The following is a 20,498-nucleotide window of genomic DNA, read 5'->3' on the forward strand; positions in this document are numbered from 1 at the left end:
TCACACGATCCACCCGCCATCCCTGCAGTCACCCACAGGACTTCGATGGCTGTTTGTTTATTCATTTTACAATCTTTAGGGTCCACCCTCTGCCAGGCTCTGTTTCAGCTACTGGTGGGATATAAAAAAGAGTGAGGAAAATAAAGGTATCGATGCCCACACCGTTTCTGCATCATTTTCAATGATTCCACAAAACTCTGACTATGATGCCCTGGCAATAAGTTAGGGACAAATATGAGCTTTCAGAATTAGTTTGCATAGAAAAAAAAAGATTAAAAAAAAAGAAACAAAGTTTAAAAAAGAAAAAAAAGATTAAAAAGAAATAAAATACATAAAATTAGTCTGCAATGTTTGAAATATACAATAACTATCAAGAAAAGTACAATGAACAATCATGTAGCTATCCCTCCTAAATCCATCCTTTATATTCCTCTAACCATTAATGTTTATTATTTCTGTGTATTTCTTTATACTTTTATAATATATTCATATCTCCCTAAGCAATACATGATTTGATATGTTTTAATATTATCTGCATATAAGTGTGTTATAAACAGGTGTTTTTAAAAATTCACATAAAGTCAAGATAAGCAACTATCACCTATGGTGGTAGAAATCTCAACAATCTACCAAGTTTGCAGATAGAAAATTAAATTTTTCTTTTTTTTCATGCCCCAAGTCACACAGAACTAAGTATAAATTTAAATACTACATGCAACTATAAAGGTGCATATGCACAACAGGCAGAGTTCACAGCAAGTATAAGAGAAGGATCCAGTGTGTTCCACAATCATAAAAATTCCAGACTGGAAATTGCTTGCACGTTATTTTCCTAAAGTAAATCTCAAATTAGAATCTTTAAATGGTAGAAAACACACAAAAAAGTTTTTCAGTAAAGAGTAAGCCTCTTCTGCCCTCATTCTAAGACATCCATAAATGCTCGTCATGGAGAGCCAATATAATTTCTTATGTGTTTGTCCAGAAATATTCCACATATAAACAAGCAATTGATGTACACATTCTTCTCCCTCTTATTAACACAAATGGCAGCACCATGCTATTTACACTTAATAAATCTTGGAGCTCTTTACATATTGGTACATACAGAGCTGCCTCATTCTTTTTAATAGCTGTGTCCATTACATGGGTGACTGATTTAGCCTATGTTTACAAGCAGAATCAAAGTCTTTGAAACAATAGTGCTACTGTAAATACCCACGTATATGTGAAATTTCACAATGTTCAAGGAATTTTAATTCCTAGAAGTGGAAAACCATTGAGTCAGAGTGGCTATAATTTATACGTAACTGTATTTTGATGGCATCAAAAGCATCCTCCATAGAGTATATACAACTTAACTCCCATCAGACATGTAAAAGAGTGTCTTTTTCCCTGTACCCTTGCAAATGTAGCATTCATCTGAAAGAAAAAAAATCACATCTCATTGAGGTTTAAATTTACGTACGTGTTTTAAATGCTTGAGTCCTGAATTTTAAAAGGAGTAAGTACAACTTAAAATAATACAAGCCAAGGGATACAAGAAGCCTAATGAATGAAACCCTCTGAGTTTGTTTAAAAAAAGAAAGTGCTATAAAATTCAAGGCCTGGCACTACTCTATAAAGGAGTTTATTAGGTTCATTTGGGCAATAAATGTGGGCATCTAATTAGAATATTGCCCAACCTCTTCAGTAAACTCATTCGGAATACTGACACACATATAAGCCTTATAAAAATTCTGTGCGGTTTCTCTCTCATAAAAAGAGAACCACCCAGCAGCTGTCTGCAGTTCAACTACTCAGAAATATCAATGACATATTGAGAGTGTCGCTTTTAGGCTGTACGGTTTTCCTGGATTTAACTCGGTGTAAAAGAAAGATGAAGGACCAGGTGGCTTAGTGGTAGAACGTTTGCCTTCAGCACAGGAGACCCAGGTTCGAGTCCCAGACCATGCACACACACACACACACACACACCCAAAAAAGAAAGAAAGGACAAGCTGAGGGTAAAGAAAAGAAGGTCTTCTCAATGTCACATACATCCTCTGACCCCATGATTGTCCTGCCCTTCTGACCAACAGTGGACTTGGAGTTAGGGCAGCTGCATCTGCCCCAGGGCTTGGCTACTGGCTTGTCCAGTGAACCCAGTCAAGACTACTGACCCCTGTGACCTCCCATTCGTTGTGTTAAAATGAAGGCTGAAGTGAATTTTTCTTTAACATCCCTCCCAGCTGAAAGATACTACTGATGCTACTGATCAAAAGATGATGAGTGGCTTTTCCCAGAGAGAATGTGCACAGAGACCTTCACTCTGTCCCTTTGCAAACGACATGTATTTGGTGGACATACGGCTGCAGCTTGGGAGCGGTCAGTAACAACTGAAACCAAAGAGCAGAGATTTCTGTGTGCCTTAAGGAAGCACAAGGATCTGTCCAGAGAGCTGACTAACAGGACTATCTATTCTATCACACACCATGACTGAGAGGAATGAGCAAATGCTTCCAGAAATTTGGAATCAATAAGTCCAATGAGGATTAAAATCAATGGGATGTGGAACCCACTCAGCTCAAGACTCCTTCAAAGATACTGATTATTTCATGACTATACACACACCTGCCATAAAGCTGGGGACAGACTCCACTAAATGGGCTTCCAAAGTGATCTGATACAAAGCCTGTGATACGATGATCTGTCCTGAGGATTTCCAGCAGCTGTGCTTTCCATGGAACTGAAAAGCAGGGGGATCAAGAAAACAAGAAGACCCGATGTAAAGAGCTGAAAATCCAGCAAAATGGGAGAATGAGCAGAGTTATCCAAAGTTATCTAATCATAATGGCCATCTTTATCAAATACGGCAATTTCACAGGGTAAATAAAAATAGATGCTAAACAAGAGATGTGGTAGGGGAAAAAATCTAAAAACCAAAGCTGAAGGTCTAAAAATAGGAAGGAATATAGTCAGTTGGCCAAGTACCAGTTTCCATTTATGAATTAATTATTCATTCGCTTTATAAATGTTTATTATTCTGGACATTTTGTTATACTCAGCTAGCTTTCTGCCTACTGCCACCAAGACGGCCCCCACCCAACAGAGTGAACAGTGAGAAAAGCTAAAACTCTCGGCAGTTGATCTAACTCAGGGAAGCAGCAATAGTAAGAAGGTTATGGGTTGTGATGCACGAAGTAGGGAGAGAAAGAACTGAAAATGAGGCTTGAGGAGAGTCTACATTTTCCATTTATTCATAGTTTTAAGAGTCTGAGTGGCCGTTAACCAATACTACACACACACACACACACACACACACACACACACACACACACACACACACACACACACACACACACCACAAAGCTCTAGCCGCATCCCACCTGCCAGCTCAGCCTGCCTGCTGTTCACTCCCTATTTCCCAACCCTGGGCCTCCTGAACCCTTCCAGTTGTCCTCGCTTCCAGTTGTCCTCGAGTAGAAGCATCTGGGGGCCCACCTCCCAGGCTTTCAGCTCACCCCTCATTTCAGCCACAGCTGGGCAGACCATGTGCTCTGTGCAGGCTGCAGCTCACTGCAAACTGACAGCATCCTCCCTTTCTGCCTAGGGGCTCCCCCAAGACCAGCAAAGCCTCTGAGCACGGCCTAGGCTTGTGCACAGCCCACAGCGGCAGGAGAGATAGCATGCGTGGTCAGTCCTCCTGCCTCCTGTCTCCCAGCTGACAACCCTGAAGGCTCCTCGGAAGAGTGCAGCAGAAATGAGCCCCCACTGCCCGCAGCAGTGACCGCAATGCATCCTTATTTTAGCAGTGCCTTTCTCTGCCTCCCCATACCCTCACTCTGGCTACCTGGGATAATTTCCCAAGTCATCTGCATATGAAACGTTATCTCAGCCTCTGCTTTCAAAGTCCCAGCCAACGGTGGACAGTGGGCGGTGTGTCAGCTGCCATTGCATTTTGATCCACCTGGCCAGGTTTCTCTGCCAATCCGACTGCTAATCCCACTCCCCAGGCTGGTCTCCTGGTCTCCTGTGCCCTCCTAATTTAACCCATCCCATCACTTAGGTTTTAAGTCACTTATTGAGTTTTTCATTCATTCAACAAACGAACTCACTGGGTTCCTCGTACAGGTCAGGAGCCTAGAGGAAAATGTCCATGGGGATAAGGCAGGAATGTAAGTGGGTGCCAAGGCCCAGTGGGACCTAACGTCCCCTCTCTGATCGAGGTCTGGCCAGTTGCACATTGTGTGTGTGTGTGTGCAGTGCTGTCAGTTTTCAGGCTTTTGATAAAAAATAGGAATAACAACTATTATGCAAAGCTTCCCCATTTTTAAATGCTGGTAACTAATTTAAATTATTCATAACACTGCGTAGGCCACACCATTGTCGTCAAGCTTCCCGTTGGAAATGTCTGTACAAACTGCCGTGGGAAGCAGCAGGAAACAAACTCAGACCCTGTGCTCTAGGAATCAAGAGGAGGAGGAGAAGACAGAGGCAATTAGAGAACAGTGTGATGAGAGTGCTGATGGGATGAGGTAGGAAGAAGAGTGGCCTCCCCCAAGGATGCTCACCTCCTAATCCCCAGAGCCCCTTGAGTATACTAGGTTACATGGCAAAAGGGGATTAATTAAGGTTGCAGGTGGAATTACGGTTGCTGATCAGCTGACCTTGCATAGAGTCTCCTGGATTACCCAAGTGGACCCGATGTAATCAGCAGGGTCTTTCGCCATGGAAGGGTGAGACAGAAGACTTCAGAGTCAGAGAGATAACTGAAGATGCTCTGCTGGCTGCCTTGGAGGTGGAGGGAGAGGCTAAGCAATGCAGACGGCCTCTAAAGCTGGATCAGGCAACGACAGGTTGTCCCTGAGTCTCCAGAAGGAGTACAGCTCTGCTGGCACCTTGATTTTTAAGCCCAGTGGGACACATTTGAGACTTCTGAGCTCCAAGATCATGAATTCATTTTAAGTTTCTCCATTTGTGGCAACTTGTTAGAGCAGCAAAAGGCAACTAACATATGAGGTAACCTAGGCTGCCTTAAGGGACCAAAGGAGAGACATGGAACCCAGTCCTGGAGGACAGGACTCCTAGGGAAGGCTTTCGGAGAAGATGACAAGTGGCTGAGACCTAAGCGATAAACAAGGGTTGGGGTGGGAATTCCAAGAAGAGGAAACAGAATATGCAAAGGCCCTGTGACATCCATTCAGGAAATTTCAAGTTGTTTAAAATAGTAGGTCATATACTTTGTTAGCCAGAATCCCAATTTTTTTCAGCAACTTTTCAGGTAATTGTTTTAGGAACTCTACTAGCCAACTCCCTTCATTTTACAGATCACAAAGAAAAGACCTAGAGAGAAAAAAAGACTTCACATAGTCATACAGTTCTGAGTTTCATTGTCTTCCCATGAGGAAGTCAGATGAGGTGAAACATAAGCCTAACATGACTACTTACATGAATGCAGGTGTGCAAGAAATATAACATTTCTCTATTTTTGTCATATAAACCAGGCTCTGATGCCCCATACCACTAGGCTACAGGGAAATTCATTATCAGTTATTACTCGTCCATATGCATGCCCTTACTCTGGCCAGTTTTGTACCAAAGTCATAGAGTCTCGAAGCATCTAACCATCAAGAAGGCCCCTGTGGTCTTATCAGTCAGGTCACTGGTTGTTCTAGTTTGCTAGCTGCTGGAATGCAACATACCAGAGACAGACAGGTTTTTAATTAAAGGGGATTTATTTCATTAGTTCTTCAGAGGAAAGCCAGTTAACTTTCATATGAGGTTCCTTCTTACGTGGGAAGGCTCAGGGTGATCTCTGCTGGCCTTCTCTCCAGGCCTCTGGGTTCCAACAACTTTCCCTGGGTGATTCCTTTCTGCATCTCCAAAGGCCTGGGCTGAGCTGCGAGTGCTGAAATGAGGAATGCTGAGCTGCCTGGGCTGTGCTACATTGCACTCTTTCATTTAAGCACCAGCCAATTAAGTCAAACATCATTCATTGCAGCAGGCACATCTCCTAGCCGACTGCAGATGTAATGAGCAACAGATGAGGTTCATGTACCATTGGCTCATGTCCACAGCAACAGAACTAGGTACCTTCACCTGGCCAAGTTGACAACTGAACCTAACTACCACACCGGTCTCAGTGGTTATGGCTGAGAGGCCACTGTCCCAGGCAGCATCTCAAGCCCTGTGGTCCCAATGTCACTAGGGTCTCAATGCTTTGGACACCAGGATTCTTTGGTGAAGCTGGGAGCCCATATTTCTAAGCCATTTTCAATGGGATCACCATAACCTCATCTCCTTCATGGCACCCCACCTCCCTAGAGAACACTGTTCCCACGGTCACCACTTCCCAAGATCCAACAATCTCCCTCCTCTCATGTTTTTCTGGATCTCAAAGTCCCACCCCTTCTCCTCTACGCATCAGGAGCCCTTGGAGACCTCTCTTCCCAGAGTGTCAGCCTTTCCAGAAAAAGAAAGACCTGCAGCCCTCAGCAGCTTCGGCTGGACCCCCAATTAGACTGGAGAGAAAAGCAAGAAACGGAGGCAGACAACATGCTTATTAGTATTTCAATAAACAATCCTGGCATATTTATGGTTCAGAAAAGGAGATCATGATTTTTCGTTAATACATAACTCTGTGGGGGGAGGGGCTACTTGAGCATTTATGCCTATCAAATTAACAAGTAATTTCCCCCAAATAATGTTAGTCTCTTAGTATTACATAGTCTAAACACATGGTCATGTTTCCTTGGTGGTTGGCAGGGCCATGTAAACATTCTATACCTGTTAGATTTTGTAAGAAAGATGTAAGAATGGCACATTTTTCTGGGGACCCTCTGACCTCAAAGGAAATGAAAACAAGAAGACCATCACAGAGACTCAGAAGCTCATGGGCAAACACCTTGCTCACAGTGCTTCTCTGTTCTGTTCAAGCAGATGCTAGCACCTTTAACACTGAAATGTTCTGCATTCTTTATTGCTAATAATAAGGGTAGCTTCTCACCGTCTCAATAAATAAATAAAATAAAATAACCTGCTTGCTATCTTACTGTTACCAAGGAAATTGATTTCCAGCCTAGGAAGAAAACGCTGGGCACCCCAACTCCCGCCCCTCAACAAACACCCTTTCAGAATCAGCGTGAGATTCTTTACCAAACAATTCACACCTGGCAGAACTCCACCCTGCCACCCACATCATAGAGAAACAGGGCCCTGACAGTTGGTGGTCAAGGTGTCATCTGAGTTTTTGTCGTTTGCCAGGTAGGGTAAGGGTGGGACGTCTCATTTGCCTGGCCTCCAGCTCTCAAGGTGACTTATTCAGTCCAGTCCACCTATTTCTCCCAGCTCCGCTGCCCTCCTTTCCTTTGTTTCAGGATTCCTGGGCATTCTTTCTGACCCTCAGCATATCTGTTTATGTATCTAATAGAAGACCGATCATTATTTTCTGGCAACAAAGTGCATCAAACCCTCTCCATCATGACACCTGCCAGGAGTTGTCACCAGTCTTTGAACTTCGGATTTGGACCATTCCTGTTGTTACTGCTGAAGTCAGTGGTCATGAATTATTCAACAGCTTCTGTGCTGGTTTGAAATTGTTATGTACCCCAGAAAAGCCAGGTTTTCCTTCCTAATCCAATCTTATGGGGGCAGACCTACAGTTTAGGGTGGAAACTTTGATTGGATTGTTTCCATGGAGATGTGACACACCCAGTTGTGGGTATGACCTTTTGATTAGATGGAGATGTGACTCGACCCATTCAGGGCAGGTCTTGATTAGCCTACTAGAGTCCTTTAAAAGAGGAAATATTTTGGAGAAACCTCAGATGCAGTCACTTGGAAAACAGTTATTTCAGAGCCAACAGAGACACAGGCATCTGAAGATGCTTGGAGTGCTAACAGAGAGAACAGATGCCTAGACACAGATGTTTGGAGATGCAGAGCCCAGCAGATGCTGCCATATGCCTTCCCACCAGTTGCTAAGGGAGACAGAACCCAGAGGTGTGTCCCCCTGAAGGAGCAAAGTGAAGGCCCAAGAGACACTTGGAGAGGAAAACACTGGCATCAAAAGCTGGAAGCAACAGAACCAGGAACAAGGACCAGCAGACACCAGCCATGTGCCTTCCCAGCTGACAGAGTGTTCCAGACCTATGGGCCTTTTTTTGAGTCAATGTACCTTTTCCTGGATGCCTTAGTTTGGACATTTTATGGCCTTAGAACTGTTAACTTGTAACTTAATAAATTTCCTTCATAAAAGCCATTCAATTCCTAGTATATTGCATTCTGGCAGCTTTAGCAAACCAATACAGCTTCTTTATCTGGCTAGCAAGGAATGGCATGCTTTGATCAGATGCTGTGGTATGTTGGTCAAGCAGGACACCTCTGTATTTTAAACTGGCTGGATCATTGCCTACAGATAGAAGCCCAAATCATCAGTCAGATCTGCAAACCCTAAGTTCAGGAAGCAGCAATGTCCCCCAGGTGGGGCCACATCAGTTCTGGCTCTTGTTTTGCCACATTAGATGGCAGACAATGGAAGACCTTAGGCCAACCCCTATCACCCCTCTTCACTCTGAGATGGAATCTTCTTACTCTCCCAAAAGGTCTGGAGCCTTAAAAGTCCACATTTCCTTGGGAGAGAAGACAGTAACAAAGTTGGCTCAGAAAGCTACCCAAACACACTAGGGCTTGACCCAGAACTCACATGTGACGGATCAGTGTCAGACAGAATTTTAATAACCTACAGCTCTTTCTTATTGAGACCCCAGTTCCTGAGTCATGGGGACTTCACTCCCTTTGTGAAGGCAATTCCCACTCAGACAATTAAACCTGGTCAAAGATGAAGGAGGTTCCTTAGAGATAGATGCAGTGGTTCCTGGGGACCCTATAAAGCTGAACTGGCACTTCATTCTCCATTTTACATACATTGTTAATTCAATCTCACCAACAACTTTGTGAGTTCAATAGGGCAAGATAGAGATTAACTCCATTTCACAGATGAGGAAACTGTCTGAACATGCCTGGGAATACACCACAAGCCCATGACCTTCGAGCGTCCTGACTCCTGTTTCCGTGCTCTTTCCAAAACTCCATCCTTCCTTCCTTCCTTCAACTCTGGCTCAGACACCACACAAACCCTACAAAATCTACAAATCTACAAAATCTACAAATCCTACAAAATCTACAAAACTTCCAGGCCTCTTTGTTTGGTTTTCTATTGCTTTTCATTTTTCCAGTGTTGCATATATTTTATGTCTCTTTACATGACTGAACTCTTTGGAAAGGAGAAATTTGCACTAAGACCCAGAAATAAAAATGACATAAAGAGAATATGTGCACCTCACAATGAGTCCTGCATACAAGACATACTCCATCCCCTACCTCGGCCAAACTGAAATGGTATCTTGCAGCTTTAAAGTCAGTGGATGTCTGGGGAGAGAGTACTGAGAAACTATTGCCTATTTTTCTTGTAATCAATTGGAGCTGCAATCAATTCCTTTTTTTTTTTTTTTTATTTGAAACAGTCTTAATCATGGGCTTTAAACCAACCAACAACAAAATTCTCAATTAGGCTCTTTAGATAAATCATGAAAAGCCTGAAAGGGCCCATCTGCTCAGAGCGTTTGGGGACTTTCTAAAGGAAACGGCTGCCACTTGCAAGTCCCTCATTTCATTCCGCATTCACCAACTTCTTCGACTCCTGCAGCACCGGCTTCTCCAATCTTTGGTAAAGCAAAGATGGTGATCGCCAGGCCCAAAGAAGGGAAAGGAACAAAATAGAAAGAGACAAGAACGGCTGTCGAGAAAGACCCTGTTTTTCATCCCCAGTAGTCCATGGCCTTCTCTGTAATCACTGAGGGGTCCTTGGGGGAAGCAGGGCTCCTGCCTCCGAAATGACAACTACCAGCAGAGGTGGGTTTGATTTTTCTGCCTTTTATTTCTTCAAAAATGTGTATTTTGGTTTAGGACCAATACCTCAAAAAGACGCTTTTCTGCTGGCAACAAAGACCACCCATCAAGGTAGTAAAACCCTTTGGTTTCAAATGATTGCTCCAAACAGAACAACCATGAAACTGAGTACTGCAATCCCACTGGGCTCAAGGGACCGGGACCAAGGCGCACATTTGTTTGCTATGTGTTTCTGAGGAAGGAATCTCAGTCTTCAGCAGGGAAAATAGCAGGTTTAAACACCACATGCCAGGCGGCAACCTAAACAGATGCTGCATCCCACCAGGCCAATCTCTGACAGCCAACTTTTCCAGGTTCCCCAGTTTGCGAAAAGATGGTGAATGAAATGTGTACCACTGAATACCAGCAAATAATGTGAGTTAGAAACAGTGTCTGGAGGTGCATCATTTCAAAACAGAAGCCTGTCAAGTTCAACCTCAACTGTGATTCCCTGAGAACAATTTAAGATAATTCTAACAACTCTCTACGTATGCATGTGTGAAGGCATAGTTGGGAGATTTACAACAAAATGCCCAACTGTTCAGGAAATAAGGCAGAGACGATGAATATTCGGGAGCAGGTTTAAAATAGAAGGTTCTGGACCACCTGAAAAAATGCTGGCACTTCTGGGATGAACAAGAGGGGCTGGAAAAATGACACTCCAATTGTGGATAGGCAAATCTCTAGTAACCTGTCCCTCACTGCTAAGTAGGAACTGGTACCCAGGCTTGGGTGTCAGAGAGAAATGGCAAAACCTGCATCTTGATACGTGGCAACTTCTTAAACAATCCAAAGAACCTCAAATTTGTGAATCCTATGGGAAACCATCAAACTATTTGCAGGAGGAGATCAGAAAATAAAATATTAGTTTGGAGAAAGCTTTCTGTCACAAATTGTGGGGAAAATGACAAGTGTTACCCAAACCAGAAATCATTGCACTGTCAATTTTAAACAATTACATCTCAATCTGAACCTCCGCAGGAAGGCTCAAAGGTTGAGTTTTTGTTGTCTGTGTTTGGTCAGGAAACAACCCGTCTTCAGAACTATTATTACCACAGGGATTTGGGGAAATGTTATTCTGAGAAGAAAAGATAATAAAACAGAGAGCTGTGGTTTTCTTAAAAGACCATTAAGCAGAACTAAACAGTTCCTCCAAGCTACCTGTCAGAAGCTCTGCAAAAGAAAACCTCCTGGATTTCACACTTCCTTCTAGTTTATTTCCCTAAAAATAGCACAGGACATTGCATAGTAGCCCATGACATACATCACGGTAAATAAAAAAAATGTACCTGCAATGATTACATTTTAACTGACAAATACACACTTTTTAAAGTATTTTTTCCTTTTTTAAAACATTTTTAATTGTATATTGTGTATAGAGAAAAGTGATAAATTGCAAAGTACAGTTTAACAAGTAGTTATAGAGCAAATTTCAAAGGATAGTATGGGATACTGTTCTACAACGTCAGGTATTTTCTTCCGTCTGTTCTAATATATTAGAAACAAAAAAAGAAATGCCTGTATAATGATTCAGTGGTCATAATCATTTGTTAAATCCTATCTTCTCTGTTACAACTCCTCCTTCTCATCTGATCCTTCTCTCAATCTTCAGGGATATTTGGGTAATCACCATTCGAACCTGTTCACACTGAGAAGTATGTCCACATTATGGGGAAGGAATGCAAATGGTTGGTGTTCTGATAGAAACCGGTACCTTTAAAATTCAGGGCTTACCTGGCATAGGAACAATCCACAGATTTTAAGTTTCTGAAAAACAAACTTAACAAGTAAAATTTTTACAGAGTCTTAGACAGAGCCTTGGGCTTTCTTTAGGGTTTTCAGGAATACCATCAGTTGGGGCTTGGCATGCCATGGCCATCTGTAATACCTGGCTGAAGCCTGCATAAGAGTAACTGCCAGAATGGCCTCTCGACTCTATCTGCAATCTCTCAGCTGCTGAAACCTTATTTTGTTACATTTCTTTTCCCCCTTTTGGTCAAGCATGCATTCTCAATCCCACGATGCCAGGGCCAGGCTTGTCCCTGGGAATCATGTCCCACATTGCCAGGGCAACATACATTCCCAAAAGTCATACTTTTGAAAGCTGTTCAGGCAAGCCACCTTCTGCCTTGCCCAAGACAGGATGGGTTTGTTGTGTCACAAGTAGACAGCACCCCGAGTACCACCATTTTGCCATCTGTTTCTATGAGCACTGGGGCTCCATTCCATTCTTTCCTCAGTTTGAATATAGTTTTATTTACTCTTAAAGATCTCTCTGCCACCACAACCCTATCTTCTGACTCCTGCATTGTAAATAGCTTGATGATTTTCCAAAGGATTAGCAAACATGCGATAGTTCTAATCATCCAGGATCGTCTGGATATTCAGAAGCAAGGTTTACTATTTCCCTGTCAGACAAGGTTAGATGGCTCTGAGGCCCTCATGGGCCTTGGCTCCAGCTGCCATTAAAAGTAAATCTGCTCGCCTGCCATGCAGGAGACCCAGGTGCGATTCCCGGCCCACACACTTCCCAAAACAAACAAACAAAACCCAAACAAGCAAACAAACAAACAAAAAATTCAACAAATGGTGCTGCAATAATGGGATACTCACATGGAAAAAGAATGAAATGAGATCCCTGCCACACAGCATACAAAAAAATAATAAAACAAAATTTTTTTAAAAAGTCAATCTGAAAACTGCAGTGGGAATAAAACATCAGCCAAAAAAACCTCACTTGGAGTTCCCTGTCAGTAAGACACCTTGTTAGACACCAGGCTACGATGACACAATACAGTCTTGCATTCCTTTCTAAAAGCAATTGAAGGGTTTGTAATCATTTGAAATCATTTTTAGAAGAAACTGAAAGAAAGACTCAAGGACAGAAACCAGCACCTCTTAGCAAACTTAGCAAACTGTATTTCTATAAGAAAGTAGATTTGACTTAAATCATATCTATTTATTTGTCCTTCCAGAATAACATCCACCAAAAACCATAACAACCACCTTGAGCTGCAAACTTGGGGCTCTTAAAAGATTCGTTTCTTTTCTTTCTCAACCATTAGGAGTTACGAGGCTCAGAGCCCAGACAAGTCAAATCCCAGTTCCTTCAGGGCTCCAGGAATTCCTTCTGTCGGGGATGCCTAAGAAATTTAAGGCTCGATAAATTGCTCCCATCTTCCCCAACAACAGGGCAGTTTAACCAAAAGGATAAACCCAGAAATTCTGCTCACCACAGAGTCGCCTGACCTTTGCCCCAGCTAAGGGACTAGTGGAGGAAGAGGCACTCTTAGCAACACGGGATCTGAGAGGCAAGCGAGAAGGAGAGGCCGAGGGTAGCTTCTCTTTGGAACCCAAAACAGCAGCTAAAGCAGCCGCGCTCCACCCTGAAGCTAGGCTGACCAAATGAGCAGATCCAAACATTACAGCTCGATAAAAGACATCTGCCCTGGAAATGCACAGAGGCAGCCCCTGCTAAAGCTAATTCAGGCATGCCGCTCCTATACGCTCTACAAATGCCCAACCACAGAGTGAAGCATTCAAAGGAGGCTGAACTAAAATGTGACAAGATAGGGGCGTCAGCAGGGACCAGGAATTACGCGGCTTGGAAACAATGCCACAAGACGTGGATAAAAGTCACCTAAGTCAGAGACAGAGGCAAACAACAATTTCACTGCGGTTTGAAAGAAGAGAACGACATACCACTTCTACAGCTGCTGAGTAACCTTCGCTGTAAAGGGCTAACTACCTTTCGGGTCGCTCTAAAAATACTCAATTATGCCAAATATTCCAGTCGCGACTTCCTCACAACCTCCCCCTGGTAAAGCCAATTCTAAGGAAGTAAGAATGTGTCCTGGGACGTAATTAGACGATTTATCTACAGGTCAAGAGATTAAAGGATTTCACTCCTGACATGGAGAGTTTGAATTTCCACCGGCCACACTATCAAAGGCCTGCAAGAGAGTACAAGGGCCACCCGGGGAGTGCCCGCTGAGAGAAAGGAGCCCTGTCCTATTCATGAGGCTATCACTCACTTGGGGGAGGGAAACTTGAAACCAAATATTTTCAAAGTCATTGATAACGATAAAAATGCAAAAACTACCTCACTGAAAGTATGGAATTAAATAAGAACAAAAACATCCTTTTTTTTTTATACGCACACACATACAGAAACACAAAACAGCATTAAATCAGAAGAGAGGACTGAATTCAAAGCTGTTGGAAGGTAAAGACTCTGTGGTCCTCCATAATTAAAACTCTTGAGGCCAGCGCTCTTCACCAATTGGATGACTCAGAAAACTAAGACAGGGATAGAGGGGTGGGAGGAGAAGGAAGCAGCAGGAGCAGCAGCGAGTTAAAGGAGCAGCACGAATACTTGCTAATCCAGTGGATCTTCAACCTGGATGTGCAAAGGAATGCTCGGGGCTTTATAAGAATCCCACACCAGGCCTTTGGGAGAGAGGACCTGGGCATCTGTCCTTTTTAAAATGCAGCTGGTCTAGGGTGTTGAAACCTGAGAGGATCTTTGTGAGAACCACTTTCAATTTTCCAGGAAAAACTGATGCAACAAATTTAAATGATTTAAAAAAAAAATGGACAGGTTCACCACCCATAGGATGGATAACTCCCCAGCCCCAGGTTCCAGCTGTTTCCAAGCTCAATTCCTAGCTCTCCCTTCACCAGGGCACATATGCAAAAGCCCAGGGAAGGATGCAGACATTCCCCAGCTTCTCATTAGAGAAGGAGCAACAGGATTCCACACTGCACTTGACATTGATCTGGGTTCCAAGTCTGACCCTGCCATTGCTTACATAACTTGAGACAATTTCCTAACCCATCGGAGGTTCAGTTTCCTTAGCTCCAACTCATGCAAGAATATAACATATGTTGCCTTGCACAAAGCAGGGGCCAAACAAACGTTCACCTGTCTGCTCATTTTGGCACTGTGCTGCTTTCAGAGAGTGGATTTTCAGTCTCAAAGATCCCCTGGCCTTGTGATAGCCCGGCTCTACCCAGTCTGCCTCTGCCAAGGGAGCTGATAACCTTCGAAACCCTCCTATTCCACGGGGTCCCCGGCAGGTGGAGGTCTGGATTCCTGAACAGAACAGGCAGGTTGATGTAGGAGGACGTGATACAATGATTTATGTGTCCAAATCTCGCATCGTGCCTTGCACAATCGCAGATGAATAACAGATGAATATTTGAGGGCAGAATTACACAAAGGCAGCTTGGAGACAAAACGGGTCAATTTCATTTTAGAATGATTGTCCTGTTCCCTCACTTTAGCTAAAAGTGGCTGAAAGAGATTAGTCTTAAACAAGCTGGAACATTTTCCTCCATCTGTTTAGCTTCGACGTCCTTACAACGAATTAATTGTTACTAATAGAATGCTGCAGCAAACAGCAATAGAGAGCAATTTAATGGTCTCACCTCAAGTCTACAGGAAAGCCACTCACATCTGACTCTTTATGTTCTCCCAAAGCACCCATTTTTGAGGGGAGGAGGGTGCCATCCTCTGCCTCTTGAAAGGTGAGAGGAAACTGAGAAGAAAGGATGGACCAACAGGCATCCCCTCTCCATGTGGCACATACAGAACAGACTCAACAGAGCAGAGAATTGCTCCAGCCTCGGCTTTGCTGACCAAACAGGACTAAGTATTGAAAATGTGAAGCAGGAAAAAGAAACTGAAGCATTCGGGGAAACTCAGAAATTCCTAGATCCTTCAGAGAGTTCTGCAATCCATTAAGCAACTGGAAAAACAGGTAATGATCTGCACATCCTGTTCCATTTTCTCATTAAAATATTATCTCTATGAGGCTGGGGGGACAGCTGCGTTCCTCTTTAGCATTCTGAGCTGCCATGCTGCAGGGAGGGTGAGTCTGAGGACCCAAGGAGAGGTTCAGAGAGGATGGGTGGGGCTTCAGCTCCAGAAACAGAAAGCAAGGGCTGAGTGAATGGATCCGAGGGTACCGATTGAAGCAAAGGTAGAGAAGGAAGACATCAAGAGGACACTTGTACTCAGCACTCTCTCCCCTCGGAAAGGGTTGAAAATGGATTGTGATGGTTGGTTCTGGTATCAACTTGGCCAAGTGATGATTCCCAGTTGTCTGCGGACAAACACTGGCCTGACCATTGCTGCAGGGATATTTCAGGGCTGGGTGATAAACCTGAAGGCTGGTGTATTAAATCATCAGTCAACTGATTGCTGCTGCAGTTGATTACATCTGTGATCAATTAAGTCACATCTCCCACAGAGGAAATAATCCAATTACTTGAATTTGATCAGATCAGTTGATGACTTTTAAGGAGAAAGAGAGAATTTTCACTGCTTCTTCAGCCAGCGAGCCTCTCCTGTAGAGTTCATCCAGACCCTTCATTAGAGTCACCAGCATCACAGCCTGCCCTACGGATTTTGGACTCTTGCATTCCCACAGTTGCGAGACACCTTTATCAATCTCATATTTATAGATCTCTCCTGTTGGTTCTGTTTATCTAGAAAATCCTGATTAACACATGGCTTATTACAGATTCACCATATCTGAAACTTTTCTGACCACAGTGAAAGAGATGACCTCTGAAAATACATGAGATTTTTATTGTACTACCAGATATGTTAAGATTTTTGTAAGAGGTGAAGCCTGAAATGGAGGAGGTGAAACAGCTGCTCTTTTGTTGACAGGACCCAAACCTCTCACCAAGGCAGTTCCACATTGGACTTGGGGTTATGTTATGTTCCAACTCTGGCCCCACCATTTCCCGTGTAACTGCAGACAAATTTCCTAACCTATCTGAGCCTCAGTTTCCTTAGAGCTATTTCAGAGAGTTGTTTTAAGGTTTAAAGGCAAAAATATATGTAGATAATCTTGCATAGTGACTTCTCAGATAAAGGGCCTAATAAACATTCCTTTGAGATTTTAAGGGACTTTACTGCCACCAGAGAGGCACCAAAATCTGCATTTCCCAACCTGGATTTCCTCAGAGCTCGACACCCAAATGTTAGTAGGTGTGACATATAAACAGTGCTGCATGGTCAAAAGAGCACAGGAAAAGCTGGATTCATGTAAAACAAGTTTCTTTACTTGCATGACTCAGAGCCATTAATATGCTAAGGTGCACTGTGAACCTCAGAGAAGCCTCAGCATGGGGAAATAAAATATGTCACATTTGTCAAATTTAATTCTGCAAAGAACTGCTTTGTGTGACATACAAAATAACATTCCCCCAGAAACGATGTTTCCAGGCCCAAGGTTCAGGAAATGCTCATCCGGAACAAAGGTCGGCACACATGCCAGGGAGTGACTCACCACGTCGTCTAAGCCACATGACATTTCCTAACTGGCATTTATCCAGCACCACAGAAACGGAGGCGCAAACATTCAGGAGCCAGAAATGACCAGCCCACATGAAGCTGTAGCATCAATCCACAGGACACCAGCCCATCACCAGCGTCTCCTCATTAAAAGTTTAACACGATATCCATCAGGTGTTGTGTGCGTTGTTACACTTTTCATGAAAGCATCTCTCTAGATCTATAATGCATGACAACAGTAAAAAACCTCATCTTTGTGTGACTGGATCCTGACTGTGAAGTATGGAAACCCGTGCAATGAGAGAGTTGACTGTTTGTCAGAAATGAGAAGGCTTTGGGGGCGATTTCAAAATTCGTCACTCAAAATAATCTGTTACTGTTTTCACGTTGTGTTACATCAATGCATCTAACTCAAATTTGCATCAAATGCCAAGAGCCTCAACCCATATCCCATCAGTCATCATTTGTTCTTTCAAATGCACTCTTCAATCAACACCTCGTTTCCTTCTTCAGTTCATCCACCTGGTCTCTGCTCACTGGGGTCCCAGGAAGAGCCTCCTAACCTCCTGGTCTCTAGTATCCCCCCTTCCAACAAATCCTGTACCCTGCAAGCCTACCCTTCCTAAAACAACCATCACAGCACTCCCCTACCCGGGAACTCCCTTTTGCTTATGGCATATCCATATTAACCCAGCAAGCCAGCATTTGAGGTTTCCCACCAGGCGTCTCCAGCCTCCCTGCCCATATGCTTTCACTAGACACTTATACTGCTATTCTCTGGGGTCCCGGGCCCACCTTGCCCCTTCCTAACCCCGAGCCTTTGTCCATCCCACGCCACCCCAACCCTAATCTATAGGAACTCAAGATGCTCAAGTCTACAGAATCTTCCCACCTGACTCCAATCTACTCCTGCCTTCATCGAACTGCAGTGCCTGTACATTCATCTATTTTTTAAAACCTTTTATTTCCAAATAATTATGCTCTTAGAGGAAGTTGCAACAAAATGTAAAAGGAGGTCCCATTTACCCCAACCTCATTTGTTCCATTGGTAACCTCTCACATGATGTATACTCATCTTTTATTAACTTGCATTGCTATTTAATCTTTTCTATCACTACTTAATATTTCAGATGTCTTCACCTTTCTCCACAACTAAACTACAAGTTTCTTGGGGACAGCACATCATACGCTTTCTTTGTAATCCCACTAACAATAATAATGGGAGGAGGAGAAGGCGGATTGAACAAGCTGGTGAGTGAGCTGGACTGCTAAAAGGAAAGGATTTATGCCAACTTCCAGTCACCAAAGACCTCATACTTACCACAGGGAATGCATCTTGGCCTCCTTCAGCTTCCACATTCATTGCTAGACAGAAGGAAGCAGAAAAGTAAAGGAACAGAGGCAGATGCAGTTGTACCAGGTAAGGCAGTAAGGTGATGAAATGTGACAGCCATAAACTCCCATCAACATTAACAACTGCTTGGTTTTGATTTTCTTTCCTTTCCTAGAGGTTTCAATTGAGGAAAACTTATGTTTTCGCCTTCAATGCCTTCCTGAGAAAGGGGAATACAAAAAAGAGGCTGTGTGCTGGGTGTACGTTCGTACGCACATACCTTATCTATACAAAGACACAAATCCAGAGAGACACCATCGGAAACACTTCGAAAGATCATTGCATACCCTTCAAAATTGCAAACTCTCAAAAATACAAGTACAGTAAAAATGTCAGCATGACAAATCCGCTAGATTTGTCTTCCCTTCCTTTGCCAAGTCTCTCAACTTACCCTTGTCCCTATTATTTATTTAAACCTGTTCCTGCTAAATAAAGCTACCACTCTACATCTATCTGGTAAAGTACCTAACATTCACACCACTCACTTTCAAGTTACCTCCTCAGAATTCAAAACAAAAGTTAAGGCAACGGAAAAGCCTAAGTTTCCTGGGGCGTGAGCGGGCAGCAGTCCAGATTGCAATGCAAGCAGAGAGCTCTCACCTGCGCATCCAAACCGCCTTTGTTTCTGATCATCCCTGGGGGTGTGAGGGTGGCTCAGTGGTAGAGCTGGTAGAGTTCTCGCCTGCCATGTGGGAGACCCGGGTTCGATTCCCAGTCCATGCACACTTTCCAGAAAATAAACAAACAAGTGAAACAAACAAAAAACACAAAAATTCAACAAATGGTGCTGCAATAATGGGATACTCATATGAAAAAACTATGAAATGTGACCCCACTATACAGCATACAATAAAAAGAAAAATCCAGCCCTATTTATCTAAGTGTAAAAGCTTGGGAAAAAAAATAATTCGACATCATTCTTCTGCAATGATGGACAAGTATATAGAAAAGCTGGGTAAAATTATAAAATAAAAAATATTTTTGACGGCATTGAAGAGTTACTAGGACAGACAGAACCCAAGAAGTCAAATTTGCAGAGTAAAGAAGCGTGGAAGTGGCACAACTCTCTTCACCACCACTTAGGCATTTGCTGATTTGGAAAGTTCACAGGCAGAAAGGACAGAAGCAGAGTATAAAATAGCTTCTAAAGGGCTGATAAACTAAGCAGAGCTATCATCACTGATAAGAAGATAACAACTGGAATTCAGGGCTCACCAAAGTAAAGGAGCCCTGGTATATACTCCAGGCTTTCAATTGGGACCCCTGAGAGGCCACCCCTTCTGGAAAAGGAAGACTGAATTTCAATGATCTGCTCCTACTCTAATGTTCTAACTGCCTGCCAGAAGATAAAGAAAAATCTTCATTAGAAGGCTATTTCATTAAGAGACTCCATAATTTACAAGTCCAACACTCAATAAAAAATGACCAGGCATACTAAAAGACAAGACCAAGAGAAGCAGACACCAGACAGTGGAAAAGCACTCACAGGTGAACCAGATATTGGGATTATTAAGGCTAGACATAAAGCAGCTGTGATTAGCACATTTAGGTTTCAAAAGAAAATAAATGACAATATGGATAATTTCACTAGATAAACAGAATACATATCTAAGATGAAAATTCCAGAAATAAAAATAAAATGTAATAGAAGAAATTAAGAATGCTATAGATGAATTTACAGAGAATATATCCAGTGGAAGAGAGAATTAGTGATTTGGAAGATGGCTCAGTAGAAAATGTCCAGAGTGGAGGAGCATAGAAAAAAAAATACAAAGCCAAAATAGAGACTATTTGAATCTATGGATGGGAACTAATATTCAGTGAGTGCAAGCTGCAGCTGCATACAGTTGTCTTAAAGTAACTAAGCCT

General features: G+C 43.0%; 1 protein-coding gene across 4 annotated transcripts in view; it reads right to left on the minus strand.

Moving 5' to 3' along the window:
- The window catches only part of FRMD3 (FERM domain containing 3), a 283,296-nt gene that overhangs the window by 196,484 nt on the left and 66,314 nt on the right, over positions 1-20,498 (minus strand). The window contains exon 1 of one of the 4 annotated variants that reach the window (XM_077148530.1): positions 19,230-19,433. The exons of 2 other annotated variants lie outside the window; for them this stretch is intronic. In XM_077148530.1, the coding sequence (XP_077004645.1) occupies positions 19,230-19,262 (33 nt within the window). In that variant the 5' untranslated portion in view covers positions 19,263-19,433. Of the gene's footprint in view, positions 1-13,160; positions 13,518-19,229; positions 19,434-20,498 lie in introns of those variants that run through there. One more of the 4 variants, XM_077148534.1, reaches the window with a different exon arrangement.

This window comes from Tamandua tetradactyla, chromosome 2, assembly GCF_023851605.1.
Source record: "Tamandua tetradactyla isolate mTamTet1 chromosome 2, mTamTet1.pri, whole genome shotgun sequence".
NCBI lineage: Eukaryota > Metazoa > Chordata > Mammalia > Pilosa > Myrmecophagidae > Tamandua > Tamandua tetradactyla.